Genomic DNA, 19,182 nt, shown 5'->3' on the forward strand with positions numbered 1-19,182 from the left:
TCCCCGCCCATTGATGGGCCAAGTGTTTTGCTTTCTTGTCCTCCTATTATTTGCCAGTGTGAAAAGTGCCTTGCAACATGTGCTCCACTAAAGCGCAAGCATTTAAGAAAACTTATGAACCAGCAAACTGTTGCGCCTTACCAAGCAGTGACTGGATATATTGGAATTGGTTTGAGTGACAGTCTCATTGTACTTTTTCTGTGACAGGTGCCAATACACCAGAATTGTAAAGAGCTACTCAGCATCCGAGCTGAACTTCAGAAGAAAGTCGAGGAGCTTCAGCGTGAGGTCAGCAATATGGCGGTGTCGTCATCCTCAGAAAGAGCTTCGCCCACGCATTCAGTGTCACCTGTACAGACAACTGTGTGAACCACACCAACCCCCCCACCTCCCCATGGTTAGCTGGTACTCAGTCATTGAAGTTACAGTTAGCAAGGCTGCACCATGTACTTGAAAGCTGTAAATACAGATTATTTTTTTTTGTGTGCATGCAATACTTCACAGCAAATTTTAGGTTTTGTAAACCTATTTGTGGATGCCCCTGTTGTATAACCACTTCATTCTGATGCTGAGCTTTTCAGTGGAAGGGTAAATTTGAGTGCCACTGTATCTGGCCTACACAATGGTGGTGCCAATCCATGAGTTAGCTAGAAAGGGGGATTATGGGAGGGGTAGGGATAGAGGGGGGTGGTGCGCGGAGGCATATATATATGATGGGTCAGCCTGATCAAGGGACCACAGTGCCAAGTTTCCTTTGCAGTCAACTGATGAGGAGATGGCTAGACATTTCCCCCTCTTCCCCCAAAACATGCCCAGTATCGGCCATCATCGATTTGGAACTTGTGACTTAGGATTGGGAGACAGGTATCCTGCCTCAATCCAAAATAAGTTACATTTTTGTGTTTTTTTTTTGTAGGGAACTTAATTATTACTCTTTTAACTTCTCGTCCTGAATAAAATCTATATATTTTTACATAGAGCCCATAAAAGACTATTATTCCCCATTAAACAACTAAATTTTAAACACTTTCTAGAAGCTTCCAAGAAGGATCTTCTGAAAGCTTTGAAAACAATGCATTCGTGTATGTAACATTTAGTCTTCAAAAAACTTGGCAGTAATATTCTCAACCATGAAGTACACACACACACACACACACACACACACACAGCTGAAATGTCATTAAGGTGGGAACATGGATTAACATCAGCTTTTTTTTTTCAAACTTCGTCTTCCTTCCAAGTGTGGATTTATTATTTTTCTTGTCAGGAGAAGAGATGAATGCATGGCCTTTGTGTGTAGCTTTGTTTGGGTACTGAAGGAGGATTCAAACATCAAGATACCAATCTGTTTTTTGCCAAGAATGCGGCAGCATAACCAGACAACTCAATTTATTTGTAATAGTGAAGATTACAGAAACTTTACACACAAAAAAAAATTGCACATCCTAGGAAGAGCAGATGCACACTTCTTGAAACCAGAAAAGGCCTCTCATTTGTGCAAAAGAGGTAAGTGTCCTATGTACCATCAATGCAGAATTCGAGCACCAGATTAAAAGTATGACTTTTTCATTTCAATTATTCATCAAATGAAGCGACGTTCTGTTGATGTGTCCCATTCTACCTTACAGTGATGCAGGATTCAAAAATTACATGGATTCTTTTCATGACCGTTCTAACAAGATTTGTGTTTGTTTTTCAGTACTTAAAGAGTAGATTTTTCAATGGAGGCATTGCATGTTTTAACTACAGACCTAAAGCTGTCTGTCACTTTCTGATCAAATGGTATTATTAGCTAAATGAGCCAGACAGTTCAATTTTTGACATGGCTTTGTGGACTTGATGCACTTTGTATTTGAGGTGGACATCTGAGGTTTGGCTTTGGACAGACTAAAGCTGAATATGACTCTGTACTTTGGATTCTTGATGGAAGAGCTGAACTAAAGTTTTAAGTATCTAAAATATTTTAATTGCAATTGGACCCAAACACCTAATGATGAACACAACTTGGTACTGGCCCATATCTGAGTTGTCCTCAGATTGGCAAATGCTGCCAGTCTGGACTAGCAAAGCCTCATCTGTTTTAAAACAATTCCTAGACAACCAAGAGTTAACTTTTACTTTTCTGTAGTGGTACAGCTTTTCAACTTTTGCTGCCTTTGTCTTGTGTCAAAGAAAACTAGCAATCGCACTGCCAATGTACATATTCCTGAGATGGATAAATAATGCTTTAATAAACTGCAGATCCTGTGTTAATTTACAAACAGAAGCATAATGCATTTTAAAACCAGTTTTATTGTTGGGAAGTGCAAATGCATTAACTTTTGGTGATGGTGTGATCTTATGGTAGTGAATGTTTGATAGGTGTAAATGTAGAAAGTGTTTGCCTTTGACTACATTGCATTTTATTCATATATGCTACAAGGCTCCAAAGCTCTCTTAGGCAGTTGCGAACTATTCCATGGCACTTTGGGAAGACTTCCCTGCTCCACCTCAAAGTATCCAGGTCAACCTTTATTCCTCAACCAGCATCACTAAAACAGGTTATCTGGACATTTGATTCATTGCAGTTTGCTGCACGTAAATTGGTTGCTCCATTTCCCTGTATTGCAACAGTGACTAATCTTTAAAAGTATTTCATTGGCTGGAAAGTGCTTTGAGATGTCCTGAGGGCGCGAAAGGAGCTCTATAAATACAAGTTTTATAAATCATTTTCCAAACAGAGTGATTTACTGGTACTCATATTTTAAAGAGCTATGAACTGTTTAACTTAACATCTTCAGCAATGATATCACACCTAAAACAGGAGCAAAAATCAATCACATTACTGAAAACCATCTATTTGTTTTTGTCTGTCCAGACTGTTTTGATTAGTCAGTTTAAAGCACACGTCTGTTGGTGGTTTTATTTGGCAGGCAGTTTTATTTGGCAGGCAGTGCCTGGCGCATGCAGAGGCACTTAGAGCACACAGAGGACTGGCATGTGCAGCTGCCAATGTTTGGTGGTAATGGCAGCGGCATCGGGGTTTGGTGCGGAACAAGAACAATGGAAGAGCAGCCCAACACAGAATGACCCTGGCTGGTTGTGTGTGGGATGGAACAGATGGGGATGGTATTGGAGGGATGGAAAAATAATAGGAAGGGGATTGGATGGTGGATGGATGGTATGGCATGGGGTGGGTGAGGTGATGGAATTGGTTAAGTTAACAAATTGGCAGGACAATTATGTAATACAGCTTATTATTAAAAAAACTATTCTTTGTGCTAAGAATGTAAATTCACTAGATTTGAATGAAAATGTGGAAAAGCTGTCAGGCATTGATTCTGTAGATTAAGGTGATGATAACAGTCTACATTCTCCAGTGTTTCGCACACTCCAATTCCAATGGGCATGCTGCCGCACAAACTTAGACTCAAGGAATCAGCAGTTATAATGCTGCAATTAAGCTTGAATCCTAAACAAGGACTTTGTAAACCTGCCTTTTCAACTCAAGTAAAAATAGTTCCCAATTAGACTGTCATATTCTATAACTATAAACAAGTCACAGGGCCATACTCCTGATAAAATTTGTATTTATGTTCCTAGGCCTGTTTTTACACATGGGCATCTTTATGTAGCTTTTTCCAGAGTGAGGATTTTTGATTTCTGTTAAAGTCTTTGGGAGGAGTAACTAGAAATCCCATATTTAAAGAAGCACTGTTGCAATAAAGATTCTAATTTGGCCGCAAATGTTTTGCGGGTCTCTGCTAGTTTGCAATAATGATTAAGTAGAAGCTCGCTTAATGTACAAGTTTATTCAGTGCTTTCAATTTGGTTACAATTCAATTATTGAGTCACTGAGGTACAAAGTTACATCGACTGTGGTAGATTTTGTTGTTCAACATGATTTATGAAGTCACATTTCAGCTGAAATTGCTTAAGACAGCTGTGTTCTAACCAAAATTTAAAGATGCCATCATCCATTAGAAAGGACAAATCTGGAACTGGTTTGTTAGCATCTTGTCTATACTGCATTTATTGCATTAGCCTGCGGGAAAAAATCATTAAACCCTTGGAAATATTTATGCAGTGTTTATTTTTCTCTCTCCCATATTCATTAAATAGTTGAATAGCCATTTATTCAAAAATCTTGCTGCATTCACCAGACACACATTGTTTCTTACTGTATGTTCTGAAAATTGCACCTTTGTACATCAGACCACATGATATGTGTGTCTCTTTTATATAGTCAGGCATTGCTCTTGACCCATTCCACTGCAACTTACACAGTAGACAGCAATAATAAATTTATAAGAGATGAATCATAGTTTCACCCATGAGCTGACACTGCATAAAACCTCCAACATTCAAGCCTGGCTATCCTGATGGATTTAGCTTTGCATTGCTGCTGATGTAATTCAGATTCAGTTAACTATAAGGGTGACAAATAATCATAACTGATTTGACACAGCAGCGGAGCTAGTTGAAACTGCAGTCTAAATATGTCAACATAAAAACACCTTGGCACATAGCGTGCACATTTCATTGTAAGATGCTGTTTTCATAGTTAAAATCCACATCAAGAAAGAATAAACAGTGCGGAAAAGTTTCAAATTAAACTTGAGCCAGGTACCAGCTGCATCACAGATTTTTCTTTTCATTGTATTTGACTTGCATCCCATTTTAGGCTTTTGCTCATGTGTGTGTTTGCTTTTCCATACTCCACTGATGATGATTCTGAAAAGACCCCAATGTTTAGTACTGTCCATGAAATTTGGTTATTAGGAATTTGTGCATGTTCAAGCCTAGTATTCTGTACACAATATCAACATGGTTCCTTTAATGTAATAAAATGCCTCATGACACTTCACAAAAGTGTTATCAAAACAAAATTTGCACCAAACCATAAGTTATTAAGACAGATGACCAAAGCTTTGTCAAAAGTTAAGTTTTAAGGAGCGTCCTAAAGGAGAGAGAGAGTGAAGCAGTGAGGTTTAGGGAGCAAATTCCAGAGATTAGGTTCTAGACAGCTGAAGGCATAGCTGCCGATGGTGGAGTTATGAAAATCAGTGATCTGCGAGAGGCTAAAATTGGGGGAGTGCACGGATTGAGGAGAGTGAGGCGTGTTGAAGGATTCCTAGTTACACCATCACACATCATTGTGGTGATGGGCCTGGACTGGAATCTCTACCTTGGGCACAACCTAAAAGTTGCACCCCAAATTGGGCCTATTTTCCTGATGTCAAATTGCACTTAAATATCCACACAATCAAAGAATTGTTACGGTGTGGAAGGAAGCCATTCAGCCCATCATGTCTGCACTGGCTCTCGAATGAGCATTGTGACTCAGTGCCATTCTCCTGCCTTTTCCCCGTAACCTTTGCACGTTATTTCTATTCAAAAAAATCTGCCATCTTGAATGCCTCGATTGAACCAGCCTCCAACACATTTCCAGGCGATGCATTCCAGACCCGAACCACTCGCTTCTTTTGCAAACCACTTTAAATTTCTGCCCTCTCGTTCTTGATCCTTTTATGAGCAGGAACAGTTTCTCTCTATCTACCCTGTGCAGCCCCCTCATGAGTTTGAAATCTCCTCTTAGCTGCCTTCTCTCCCAGGAGAACAGTCCCAACCTCTCCAACCTATCCTCATAGCTGAAGTTTCTCATCCCTGGAACCATTCTTGTAAACCTCTTCTGCACTCTCTCTAATGCGTTCACATCCTTCCAATATGTGGTGCCCAGGACTGTACACCTCCCAATCTCATTAGGTCATACTCATTCAAAACGGACATAAATCATTGCAAACGATCAGGCCCGAAGACGTGGAAACACATGTACACGTGAGTACATTTTGAATACGGCAGTACAGAATCCAATGGATATTGTTTTGAAAATTCCAAAACCTATTTTTGAGGGTGGTGGGTGGGGTGCTGAGTAAATAATACACTTGAAAGTGTGACCTCTGCATGTGAATTGTAAATCATGCGAATGGCTGCAAGTACCTTTCCTGGGAGATCTGTCTCAACCACCAGCTAGCTGAATGTCTGACTCGCTTATCAGCAAACTAAAACTAAGAACATGTCTTTAACGTGCATAATAAACATATAATGAATATATACAAATTATGCGAGTTTTCCCTCAATTACCTATTACATTTTAAGATTAATTATAGTAAAATTTTCACATACAGAACGACCTGTACCTATACACACACACATTCAGAAACACTTCATTAGTCACATGCACGCTCACTGGGTTCAATTACAGAGGTGACTTGGGGGGTGGGGGGAGTAGGTGGCAGAAAACAAGGACTACAGTTAGGCTGGCTCCACGACATTGTCCTGCCTCTGTCCTTTTCCCGGAGGATGAATGTCAATCGCCCGGCCATGGGGCAGCCAATTTGGACACTTAATGGGTCAATTAGTGGCAATTGTGGAATTGGATTGCAATTGAGCGGAGAGCGGGAGGGTCCGAGTTGCGAATCACGAGGGCTTTGAAGTTGCCGCTTTGGTCAGAATCGGACTGGTGCATCCAAAATGCACTTGAAATTGTGCTGGTTAGGTAACGGCTCAGGTCTTGAATAAAGTAATTTGCATCCGCAGGATTTTCCTGATCACTTTGGCAGAAATCCTGAAGTAAATGGCCTTTAAAAAAATATTCTCAGTGGCTTTGGCTAACCTTCTGCTTAAGTTATAGCAAGAGACCCATAGTCATTTCCGCACATACGTGTGTGACAGTAGGAACACTGCAATCGGTCTCAGTGCTACTGGGGAAGAGGGCAGAATCCAAGGGTTCGCACTCCTGACGATTACCCAGTGATGTATGTGTATGCAAATATTGTGTGAGCCTCGTATTTGGGTTTAGCTGCAATTTAGCCTCCGACGGACTAATCTCCCTCCACTCACTTAAATCAATAATACTAGTAATTTTTACTGGGGTGAGATACGGGGGACTGATAATTATACACAAAATTAAATTGCAGGAAGGAATGGGAAGCAGGTTGGAAAGGGAAACCATCTTTCAAGATTCTGCAAATGTTTACATTGAAGTGCTTGGGCACACACTGAGGATGTGAAAGATGCTATATAAATACAAAGTTTTTCCCATTGCAATGGTGACTGTCATTAATCTCATATGAAGTTCAAGGGCCCTGCAGGGACTGAGGTGTTTTATTGACCCCTTTGATCACATTTTGCTTTAACGTTTAAGTTTCCTTTAAATTTTGTCTTTTTGTTTTTGCAGTTTCCCTTTAAGGGGCTGCCTTTTCATTTGTTCCCTGATTTGTTAATTTAGTTTATTTGGTTTGACTCAAAAGAGTTACATTCCAGCACTGAGCGATTGGTAGTTATTACATGACCCCTCAAGGCTCTATTCGCCAATTTACATTTGCCAGTCCACAATCAACCACCAGTTTGGGAGCAATCCTGGAGTTAATCTCAGCGGCTAAGGCTCGGGACTAACTGGAGATGTGTGGGACATTACAGGCCATTTTCAAGAGTTAAATAAATGTCATTTTACTTATTACTATTTTCAACGAAGTGCTGCCCCCTTTTGAAATAAAGCACCTAGTACCTTGTTTAAAATTGGCAAGCGTCATCCAAACAAGTTAAAAGCCGATATGGCACACATTTTTTTAGGCACTGTTTAAGCATAGCAAACAGTTGATAAATAATTGTTGAAGTGTTACCCTATTTGCAGCCAAGTTTCACCCTTGAGGAGTTTGCACACTTGGTATTCAGTCCACTCCAAGGCACTATCTCCCTGCAGTGAGCGGAGCTCTATGCTAGCGACAGTCTGTAGCCGTACAAGGCTGAAAATGAGCTGGTGAAGCAGCTGATACACGAACATCGTTCCTGTAACTGCTTGTTGCTATAATCACGGAGCCAGCAACAAGCATAACGCAGTCGATGCAATCAGTAAGTACTTACGTATTCCAGTATTTCGACTGGAAAATCTGAAACAGATGCTGTCCATGCGACAGCTGGAAATTTATTTTAATTCTCTGCTTTAATTAGTGGCGAGTTACGGTTTTACGGAGAACATGCTAGCTTACATTATCTAATTTTACAGAAGGGCCATTTTAAACGCTAAAGTTTATCTAAGGATATGTCGTGGAAACAAAGGTCACCTTTTAAACGCTAAAATCACCATTTTACGGAGCCAAGGCATCAAACTTAACTGGGGCTCTTCCTCGTGTTGCTGATGGGGGAAGTCCTAGTTTTGGAGCACAGCTGTATAGTTCCAGTTGCCAACCTGGTCTATCCCCGTGAGGCTACTGCTCTTAAATTGGGATCTCAGGTAATTGTGACCGCTTAGATATTGCTGGGGTCAAAGTGCAGTTGGAACTACTCTATATTTCAAACAAGGGATCGGTGACTAGCTGTTTCTTTTTATATGTATAAAGTTAGCCCATGGCAATGTTAAAAAGGAATCAGAGACGTGCTGAAGTGTCACGACTGCGGTGTAACAAGAAGCAAGCGCAGCACTTAAAGGAAAATGCACCAGAACCGATTTCTAATTCAGATTGCTCTGTCTCTAACCAAACGCAAGGGGCACAGACTAGGAGCCACAAGACTGTGTACGTGATAAATACTTTGACTGCGTTCGTACCGTTTATAGTGGTTCATGTCCTTCGCTTATGAAAGTCTATTGATATTTCAGAGCTCAGGAGACAGGCACAGATCAAGGCAAGGTGTTCAACCAGTATAGGAGGGTTCTGGTTAAATGCTGATTGCAATTTTTTTTTAAAAAAAATTATGTACACAAGTTAACTGCATTCATGCACTAACCGCTTCTAGATGTGCACAACCCCAGGTGTGTTAAATCTGAAATAATGTTGTGCAAATGAACAGGCAGGTGTAAAGTTTCTGCTGCCTAATGCTAACAATTTAGGGAACGATTTTCATTTCCCCTCCCCTACCTCCCTTTTAACAAAGTTCCGAGTCCAGTGGACAGGGTGGCTTAATCTGAATATCTGAGATGATGGCAAGAATTTGAATCTTAAAAATAGGAATACTGTATTCAACTCTTCCAGGGCCACAATGACTATGTTGAGGAATTTCAAATCCCTGGATATGCTTTACCTTTCTCCAGAATTTTTAGCACCCACTGCATGAGCTAAATAGCAGGGTGTTTTTTTTATTCAATTGCAGATATTTTTGTAAAAAAACATCCTAGTTTGCATTTCCAAAGGGTAGAGAATGGATTGCAGAGGAAGGACAATGCTGTCTGAAACAAATGCATCACGTTCTTAATTCTGCAACCCCATCTTTGATATGAACGGAACCAATCCATGGCTGTTCGCCAGAACAGTACCCAATGTACCCACACTCCCCACCACCACCCCCCCACACCATTAACCATTAAACTTCATTTTTTCTAAAAGCACCATAAAGAAATCTCTAAACTACATGCTTAGTCCAAGCAACGACTTCTGATAAATTGCTTATATCCAAGCCAAATACTTTCATTTTGTCCTTTACTTTTATGCAGGACCTAAGCCAACATTGAACCAGTGTACTGTACCTACTCTAACCACTGCACCATACCTAGTTGAATACATACTTAAAGAGCCAATCTAACGTTCTAAGGAATCACTTTCTGTTACGCAACCATTTTGTTTTAAATAAAATTTAAAGAAGCCATTTTAAGCAGAAGTTGGTGTCAAGGCAAAGGCTGTGTTTGGCAGTGTTCCCATCTAGATCTGATTGGCGTTGTCTGCAGAGGGCTTCTCTGATTGTGTTTGCAGGAGGCTCCGTTCAACTGCATGAAGATTCAGCCAAACCGCCGTGATAGATGTCAGGAAGAAAACATAGACATAGATCATTTTAAACAGGACAAGCAGGCAGTGCATATTACCAAGGCCGTTGAGAATCCAGAAATATAAACAAAGTCAGCAGACTCCCCTCCACAGAGCCCACGGTATAGTCAAGCAATAGCTGTGACAGACATAGTCTGGATCAGCAGCAAAGCTTTTGCCACTTTGTTCATTCCTTGAGCCCAACGTAGGGAGTGCTGCTGACATTCTGTTTATACTGGATCACACTTTGATTGTGCCAGTCATAGCAATCTCACCAAGTAACACTATAAAGGTTCAGTAAGGTCAGAGAATGTTGTCTGGAACTTTGACATGTGCCATTTAAGTTCCTCTGCTAACTAGTCAGCCTACTGTGACTGCTTCTCAATTCAGATGTGTTTGCTGATTTAGGTCTAAATCACTTCAAAACCTTTTAGGATCCTTTCCCCCTGACGCAATCTGTGATGACACTGGAACCACATGCACACCCAGTTTTGTTCTGCAAACATATTTTCCATGTGCCAGTCCTGTGTAAATTCCTTGCTCCCCCTCTCCCCGATTTTGACATTGATTCTCCTTCTTCAGTGCCACCCAAGTAATTAGTACATTTGTTTTGCCAAACTGCTGCTACAGTGCACAAGTATCTGTCCTCGCTTATGCACACTGTATCCACCTACTCAACCTCGATTTTACCGAGAAGAGTCTAGATAAAATAGCAGTGTAGATTGCTGGGCTATACACTGTATTGGCATGCCAACATTCATCCAGGGCTCAGTTATAATTGCTAGTTATGGGAGACCTTAACTCAAGAACTCCCAGCTCCACTGTCTTGAGTAAATCCTGTGCATTTTATACCAGAACCTTCCTCCTCCTATTTTCTGTGGTGATGCACCCTTCTAAGTTCAAAGTAATCTTTGAAGACACTAGCACACTCCAAATTCTTTAAGCCAACTGGAGCAGAATTAGGATTCCAGTTGTAGAGAAGTTCTGATCATCAGTTCTCTTGACTGAACAAATGGCTATGGTGATAGGAAAGGAGTAATCAACTCCAAGGAATAGATGTGGGGAAATGAGGAATTACTGTCCAGGATACAAGCAAGACTGGACCTGTTTATAATGAAACTGTGCCACAACGAATACCAGCCGGAGCAAGGTTTTCACTCTTTGACAGAGCTGGCCAAACGTGACAGGAGCGAGTAAGGGGAGTCAATAGGAAAAACTGCACCAAATCAACACTTATAGAGTAAAGGGAGGGGGTGTTACTCGAGGCAGCCTCGAGATGCACATAACAAACACATGTAACAAGAAAGTCAAACCAACCAAAATCTAATGGAAAAGGAAGAAAGCAGAAAATATTGATGATCATGAGCTTGAAAATAAAAAGGAGCATGAACGTGCAAAGGAGATTCCAGGACCTGAAGGTGACCAGAGGGTGAGAGAAACTTCCAACAAACATGGAGAGATTCTTCATAGGTTGAATGAGCAGTGTTCAGACGAACCCTGTAAGCAGTAGTAATTTCATTATAATAGTGGTATTATCCATCTAATTACATGCTAAATTAAGTGGGACATTGGAAATTTGATAGCATGAATACAGTTTCACTGGAGTGGAGTTTACTGTTAGCATATTCAAAAATCACGGAATTACTGGAGTTTGGGTATGAAAAATAACATGTTTTTCTTGGGTGTACTATTTTCAATTGGTTTGATTTTAAACTGACAAATGATAAATTTCAAACCTGGTGCCCTTCTAAAATTCTTAGCAAATTCATTAGAAATGCCAGCATCAATGTATCACCAGGCAACTTTTTACCAGAACCTCTAGAAATGGGGAAGAAGCACTGCTAGTGAGTTCACGAGTGGTCAATGAAAGGAAGGAGAAGTATGGTCAATGTGCTTCCATTCTCATGCAAGCTTAGATTTGGCTCTTGGTTATGATAGCAAATGTTTTTGTGCGGCATTTTTGTTCTTATTTATTTACTCATGGGATGTGGACATTGCTGGCTAAGCCAGCATTTATTGCTAATCCCTGATTGCCCTTTTTGAAGGTGGTGGTGAGCTACTTTCTTGAACCGCTGCAGCCCACGTGGTGTAGGTACACCCACAGTGCTGTTAGGAAGGGAGTTCCAGGATTTTGACCCAGAGACAGTGAAGGGACAGTGATATATTTCTAAGTCAGGATGGTGAGACGTTTGGAGGGGAACTTGCAGCTGGGGGTGTTCCTATGCATCTGATGCCCTTGTCCTTCCTGGTGGTAGAGGTTGCGAGTTTGGAAGGAGCTGTTTAAGGAGCCTTGGTGAGTTGCTGCAGTGCATCTAGTAGATGGTACACATTGCTGCCACTGTGCGTTGGTGGTGGAGGGAATGAAGGTGATGGTTGGGGTGCCAATCAAATGGGCTGCTTTGTCTTAGACAGTGGTGAGCCTCTTGAGTGTTGTTGGAACTGCACCCATCCAGACAAGTGGAGAGTATTCCGTCACACTCCTGACTTGTGCCTTGCATATGGTGGACAGGTTTGGGGAGTCAGGAGGTGAGTTACTCACTGCAGAATTCCCAGCCTCTGCTCTTGTAGCTACAATATTTATATGGCTGGTCCAGTTCAGTTTCTGGTCAATGGTAAACCCAAGGATGTTGATAGTGGGGGATTCAGTGATGGTAGTGCTGTTGAATATCAAGGGGAGATATTTAGATTCTCTCTTGTTGGAGACAGTCATTGTTTGGCACTTGTGTGGTGCAAGTGTTACTTGCCACCTACCAGTCCAAGTCAGGATATTTGCTGAGTATCTGTGACTTTAATGTTGGTGTTAACCATTTCAACATAAATGAAAGGAGACCACTAACTGTTCATTTGCCAATATCGGCCAACAGCAATTTCTAGCTGATATTTTCCCAGCATTGAAGGTGGCATTGGATGCATGAGATGTTGTGTCATAGTGTGGAAAGATGCCTGGTTACCAAACCTAGTGAGATTCCGATCACAGCGGTGGTGGTGAAGGGGTAGGGGAGGTGCAGAGTGACGATCAGGCACTTCCACCAATATGGGGAGAGGGAGGAAACATTCCAATAAATCAATTGTTCAGGACTGTTCCTAAACAGAGTAAAATGGCAAAGGCCTTTGAGAAGATCTGTGTGGGGTAGGAGACGGTGCATGATGCAGAGAACCAAGAGAAAACGGAAATGAAACTAGAACCAAAAAAAATCAGCTTTTTTTTAAAAGATACCCATTATCTGTGAGTAAACATGAGAAAATGATATTGATTCAAAATTGGCTTTTAAAAAGATAAATAATGTGATCACTTTATGAGGTAAAGACATTCAGGAGTAAACACATTATATTTACAGGAATGGAAAGAGATAGACACTCACCTTGAGGCTCAGTCATTGCTCCTGCCTCAGCATTTTCTCCTTTGACGTATTGTTGATTAAGGCTCCCTGCGGAGTTAAAGGTGCAGAAGAAGGCAAATATGACAGGTTCTGAATTCAGTAATTTCAATGCACTTTGAGCAGCTGCAGACATAATGAAGTCAGCACTAAGCGAATTCTAATACTTCTACCCCAGTGACCAAAAAAAAAATCTATTAAATGGTGGCTGATAGTAGTGGAGCCTGAAAGCTTTGCAGTTGCAAAGCCAGTTTGCGCGCGTGTCAGTCTGTAACAGAACCCGAGTTGCTGTAACTAGTTTATGTGGAATGAAGTTAACGATTAACAGCCCCGTTGTGTTGCACCATAAGACCATAAGACATAGGAGCAGAAATTAGGCCATTCAGCCCATCGAGTTTGCTCCGCCATTCAATCATGGCTGATAAGTTTCTCAACACCATTCTCCCGCCTTCTCCCCGTAACCTTTGATCCCCTTACCAATCAAGAACCTATCCATCTCGGTCTTGCACAGACGGAAGCAGATCTGTTTACTCCAGCCTTTAAGTGGTGGAGCGGATCTCACTTTACATTGTAAACAAAAATAAAAATACCTGCAAAAGCTCAGCATGGCTGACAGCATCTGCGGAGAGGAACACAGTTAACGTTTCAAGTCCGTATGACTCTTAGAGTCATGACTGTCAGACCTGCTAAGTTTTTCCAGGTATTTTTTATTTTTGGTTTTGTTTTGGATTTCCGCAGTTTTTTTGCTTTCATCGCTTTACATTATGTTGAGAATTCCAGTGGCGACAAACGAGGCTGTGCATTGTGTCGGTGTTCAAATCGTAACCGCAGCTTCTGTCTGCTGTCTCCGAGTCCTCCCCTTAGCCATGCAGGTCACCCATACAAAAACGGCAGGTGGAGCGCTTGACGTACCTGCAGTCAGAAATAAATGACGGTGTCCAAGCAGCTGGCAGAAAAACAGCCCCTGGGGACTATTCAGCTCAACTGGTAGTGGCAGCTCTGACCTCGACATGCTTCGGGGTGGAAGCGTTTGGACATATTTTTGAGGATTTCACGACAGGATATCCCACCTGCAACTGCTAGCTATTCCCCAAATAACCTTTCCCCTAATAGCGAATAAACAAAACAACCGCCCACCCACCCACCTCCCCCACATTCTCCAGGTTTTGATCACAATCGCGTACAGGAGATTAAAACTTGAAGATTCCGGGAGAAGTCACCGTCCCCATCCACGCTGCTGCTGAGAGTCCGGTCTTGCTGTATGTGCAGCATCAATGAAGTGAAATACAATAGTGAGGTTCAAATGCTGGCGCACTGAAGGATACAGTCGTCGGCATCCTTCCAGCTACCTAAGATGATGGACACACCTCAGTTTCACTGCTCTTGTTACTCGGCTGAATTATTAGGAACATAAATACCTCAAAATGGGCTAGATTTGCCTGGCTGGAGAGCCAGGTATGTCTCTAGTTTGAAGGATATAGGAAGATAATGGTTATAACACGTGACTAGCAAACCAGAGAATTGTTAGTTCAAATCGCACCATGGCCAGGTTGTGAGACTTCAATTAAAGAAATACTCTGGACTAGCCCGGGGAGGAGGGAGGGGGGAGGGAGCTGCCAAATTGTTCTTTTTAAAAAAAACTAGTGCACTTCAAGAGTACGTTGTCACACATACCCTGTCTGACCTATAGGAGACTGGAGCCCCACCCTAAGTGGTTGACTCAAGGCCCATAGGGTAACCAAGGACAGGCAATAAATAGCTAATCTTGGTGGATTTGGCCACATCCCCAGAACTACATGTATATTATGTATACAATTGAGCACAGTCAGAATAAATCCTTGGGAGAGTTTGCGATTCCCTGTGTCACAGAGGTAAAATCAAGGAGCTTTACAACTTGGTAACTACTGGAATTCGTCAGGTGTGGCACAGGTTAGAACCAGACCACCTTACACTGTTTTGTGATCTCAACTGAAGAGACAAAGCTAAGAAAGATTAGACAGCAGAGCAGTTCTGCATCCTCCTTATCTTTAACAAACATGTTGTAAAATAATTTACTGCGTTATCATCTTCAGTGATATCCAAAGTAAACAGGGAGAAAAACTATTACAGAAAGAATTACAAGCCAGAATCAGGACAAAGGCCATGGACAATGGACTCAAAACGTTAACTCCGTTTCTCTCTCCACAGATGATGCCAGACCTGCTGAGTTTTTTCCAGCATTTTCTGTTTTTGTTTCAGATTTCCAGCTTTTTGCTTTTATTTCAGGAACAACAGTGGGAGCATTAAAAAAAAATCATGAAAGGAATGCTAATGTAACGTAAATAGAATAGCAAATGTAAATAGAAAATGCAGAATGTGCCTAAAAGCCATTCTGCATTGAAACGAGAATAAGCAGCTTCATGTTTCAGGTGGGACCCCTCACTGATGTGTGCTCCTAATAACTTTCTCCATCAGATTTAACAGCAGAAAGTATCGAACTGAGCATAACCCAAGTTCTCATATATGTTGCACATGTGTGTGTGCACTTTCTGGCAGCAACCAATCAGAACAGAGCGCTACAAATATTGCCCTCCCCTGCCCCCACCCCTCCTCCCAAACAAAATCTCCTCCGTGCAGCAGCAGAGACCCACTTGACACAGCAGGGTCCAGGGGATTGAACTCAGGAACCCCGATCACATTTCCTTTTTAAATGGCTGATGTGTCAATGGGGCGATTTCTACTTGTCTTTGGAATGCTGGCTGTAGCCAGTAGGTAGCAGTATGAGACAAACTAGAGTCATAAATATAAATGGTCATATAAATTCAATCAGGAATTCAGGAGAAGCTTATTTACACTGAGCAGTGAGTCTGTGAAACCGCTACCACAAGGAGTGGCTGTGTTGAATAGCATAGTAAGAGAAAGCTGGAGATGAACACAAGGGAGAAAATAATAGGTTTAGGTGAGGTAGGGTGGGAGGAGGTTCATGTGGAGCAGAAACACCGGTATAGAGCAGCTGAACTATGTAGCTTGTTTCTGTGCTGTAAATTCTACGGAATTTAATGTAACACTTCAAATGTACTGTACCTTGCATTTTAAAACATAATTGCTTCTTCTGGTAGGCAATGTAACTGGACACTGCACCCAGCAAAGCAGCAGCCACAGCACTGGCGATTCCAGCTATTGTTGTTTCAGGTATAGCCACTGGTAGAGAAAGGGAAATATTGAATGAGGCACAATGACAATCTCTCAACACGAATAACATAATGTTAGCTGCCATTTATTACTTGATCTTATTTCAATACAGTTTCTACATTAAAACCAGTTGCTATGTGTTGTGAGGTTTCACAAGTATCCTAAAGGGTGATTTAGTGGTATTGTCACTGGACTGGTAATCCAGAGACCCAGGATAATGCTTTGGGGACCTGGGTTTGAATGCAATAAAACTCTGGAATTAAAAGTCTAATGATGACCATGAAACCATTGTCATTTGTTGTAAAAACTCTAATGTCCTTTAGGGAAGAAAACATGCTGTCCTTACCTGGTCTAGCCTACATGTCACTCCAGACCCTCTGAAATAGCTTATCTAGCAAGCCACCCAGTTCAAGGGATGGGTAATAAATGCTGGCCTAGCCAACGATGCCCACATTCCATGAACAAATAAAATAAAAAGTTCTTTCATTCATTGCTGCTGGGTCAGAGTCCTGGAACTCCCTGAAAAGCAGCACTGTGGGAATACCTTCACGACATGAACTGTAGTGTTTCAAGAAGAAGCCCTGAGTTTCCAGTAGCATTTTAATTCTCCTTCCACTTTCACTCTGACCTCTCTATTCTTGGTATCCTATAATGTTCCAATGAAGTTCAACATAAGTTTGAGTAACAGCACCTCATCACCTTCTGATTAGGCACTTTACCGTCTTTTGGACTCAACACTGACCTCAATAATTTCAGATCATGACCTCTGCCCCCACTTTCTATATCAGCAGCTGTTGATGATTCTGCTTTTCCCTTTAGACTCATCACTTGTTTACTGGTCCCATTGCCACCCACTTCTGCTTCGCACCATCATCCTTTTTGTGATTTAATCTCTCCTGCCTTCCACCCTATCACAGACCTTCCCTTAAGTTTTTTAACTTCCTACCCTCCCTTCCTTGCCTCTGTATTTGCTTAAAATCCATTAAATCACTAACTTTTTCCAGTTCTTATGAAAGGTCAGTGGTCTGAAATGTGAACTCCAGCACCCAATCCCACACATCTCCCTGCATGAACATGCAGAACCTTGGTGTCTGGAGCTAATGTTTTAGCCTCAAATCTTAACTACCAGCAACTGTGACAATTCTCCTTTCAGAAACATCATTCACCTGCCATGATCTCACTCCAACGAGCACTAAAACACTTATCCACACCATGGCTCCATTACTCTGATCTCATTCTGAGCCAACTGGCCAATTCTAACCTTCAAAAACTGCCACACAACTGCTGCCAAAGTCTTGGTGCAATATGTGCCAAGCCCTACTCTCCTATCCACCTGTTTGCCAACTTCTATATCTCCCCCCTCCAATACCCCATTGCTTTGAATTGAAAATCTATGTTGCATCATTCCCTACCTCTATAAAGTCCTCCAACACAACATTTTGGGCATGCCCTCCTGACTTGATATGCTCCTCCAATCTCTTTAGTCACAGAATTGTAAACTGCCTCAGTACCACACCCAAACGCATTCCAAACCCTTCCACCCTATTACTTCCCTTCCCCTCTTCAAACACTCCCCAAAAACCTTGGCCACTCTTTCAGGCACCTTCCTAATGCTCCCTCCCCCACCATCAATATTCACTTGGTGCCTCTTTGAAGCACTTTGGGATGTTCTATTACATAAACTATAAAAATCTTTTCATAACATCAAAATCCTGGGGGGTTACCATTGACCAGAAATTGAACTGGACTAGCCATATAAATACTGTGGCTACAAGAGCAGGTCAGAGGCTGGGAATCCTGCAGCGAGTAGCTCACCTCCTGACTCTCCAAAGGCTGCCCACCATCTACAAGGCGCAAAGCAGGAGGGTGATGGAATATTCTCCACTTGCCTGGATGAGTGCAGCTCCAACTCAAGAAACTTGACACCATCCAGGACAAAGCAGCCCACTTGGTTGACACCCCATCCACAAACATTCACTCCCCCTACCACCGGTGAACAGTAGCAGCAGTGTGTACCTTCTACAAGATGCACTGCAGGAACTCAACAAGGCTCCTTAGACAGCACCTTCCAAATCCATGACCGCTGCCATCCAGAAGGACAAGGGCAGCAGACACACCACCACCTGGAAAATCCCCTCCAAGCCACTCACCAAATATATCATCGTTCCTTCACTGTTGGGTCAAGATCCAGGAATTCCCTTTCCAACAGCACTGTGGGTGTACCTACACTACATGGACTGCAGGGGCTCAAGAATGCAGCTCACCACCACCTTCTAAAAGGCGATTAGGGATGGGCAATAAATGCTGGCCTAGCCAGTGACGCCCACATCCCGTAAATGAATAAAAAAAATTATTATTTTGGGAAAGTTATAATACTGATATCTTAACATGAGTTCTTTCAGGAGAATTTATTTTACCTACAATTTTTCCAATTTATTTTCCCATTGAGGCAACTGTAATCAACTTGTTGCCTTCCAGGGGCAGCATCACTCGCGGTTTAAGTGCTGTTCTGACAATGCACATTGAACCTCTGCACCTCACCTCCATACCTTAGGCCCAGAGTCTAGCCGCTGTTTGGCACTGCAGCCGGCAATGACTGTGTGGATGAATACAATGACTGTGTGGTACCAATACCAACACAGACCACGATTTAAACACAGATACCAAAGTGTGCAGCATTATGTCAATAGCCTAGGGAAATTGAAAATTTCAAAACTGAGATTAATAGATTTTTGTTAGGCAAGTACACTGAGGGTTAAGGAGCCCTGGTGGGTAGATGGAATTAAGATACAAATTAGCCACAATCTTGAAAGGTTAAATGGCCACCTTCTGTTCTTAAGTTCCTAAATCCACCAGAA

At 41.9% G+C, this 19,182-nt stretch overlaps 2 protein-coding genes and 1 long non-coding RNA gene across 10 annotated transcripts in view; 2 read left to right on the plus strand and 1 right to left on the minus strand.

Moving 5' to 3' along the window:
* Positions 1–4,057, plus strand: part of mtmr1b (myotubularin related protein 1b) — a 71,630-nt gene extending 67,573 nt beyond the window's left edge. For all 3 annotated transcript variants that reach the window (XM_041195690.1, XM_041195689.1, XM_041195691.1), the window contains one exon: positions 208–4,057. In XM_041195690.1, the coding sequence (XP_041051624.1) occupies positions 208–369 (162 nt within the window). In that variant the 3' untranslated portion in view covers positions 370–4,057. The remainder of the gene's footprint in view (positions 1–207) is intronic.
* LOC121282161 (CD99 antigen-like protein 2) overlaps positions 3,777–19,182 on the minus strand; it is a 162,523-nt gene continuing 147,117 nt past the window's right edge. For 3 of the 4 annotated variants that reach the window (XM_041195693.1, XM_041195692.1, XM_041195695.1), the window contains 3 exons: positions 16,217–16,333; positions 13,139–13,204; positions 3,777–9,739 (listed from right to left, as the gene is read on the minus strand). In XM_041195693.1, coding sequence (XP_041051627.1) covers positions 9,675–9,739; positions 13,139–13,204; positions 16,217–16,333 — 248 coding nt within the window. In that variant the 3' untranslated portion in view covers positions 3,777–9,674. Of the gene's footprint in view, positions 11,274–13,138; positions 13,205–16,216; positions 16,334–19,182 lie in introns of all 4 variants that reach the window. The other variant, XM_041195694.1, reaches the window with a different exon arrangement.
* The window catches only part of LOC121282162, a 36,470-nt gene continuing 25,076 nt past the window's right edge, over positions 7,789–19,182 (plus strand). For all 3 annotated transcript variants that reach the window (XR_005944006.1, XR_005944005.1, XR_005944004.1), the window contains exon 1: positions 7,789–7,893. This is a non-coding gene — a long non-coding RNA (uncharacterized LOC121282162). The remainder of the gene's footprint in view (positions 7,894–19,182) is intronic.

This window comes from Carcharodon carcharias, chromosome 9 (genome assembly GCF_017639515.1).
Source record: "Carcharodon carcharias isolate sCarCar2 chromosome 9, sCarCar2.pri, whole genome shotgun sequence".
NCBI classification, from domain to species: domain Eukaryota; kingdom Metazoa; phylum Chordata; class Chondrichthyes; order Lamniformes; family Lamnidae; genus Carcharodon; species Carcharodon carcharias.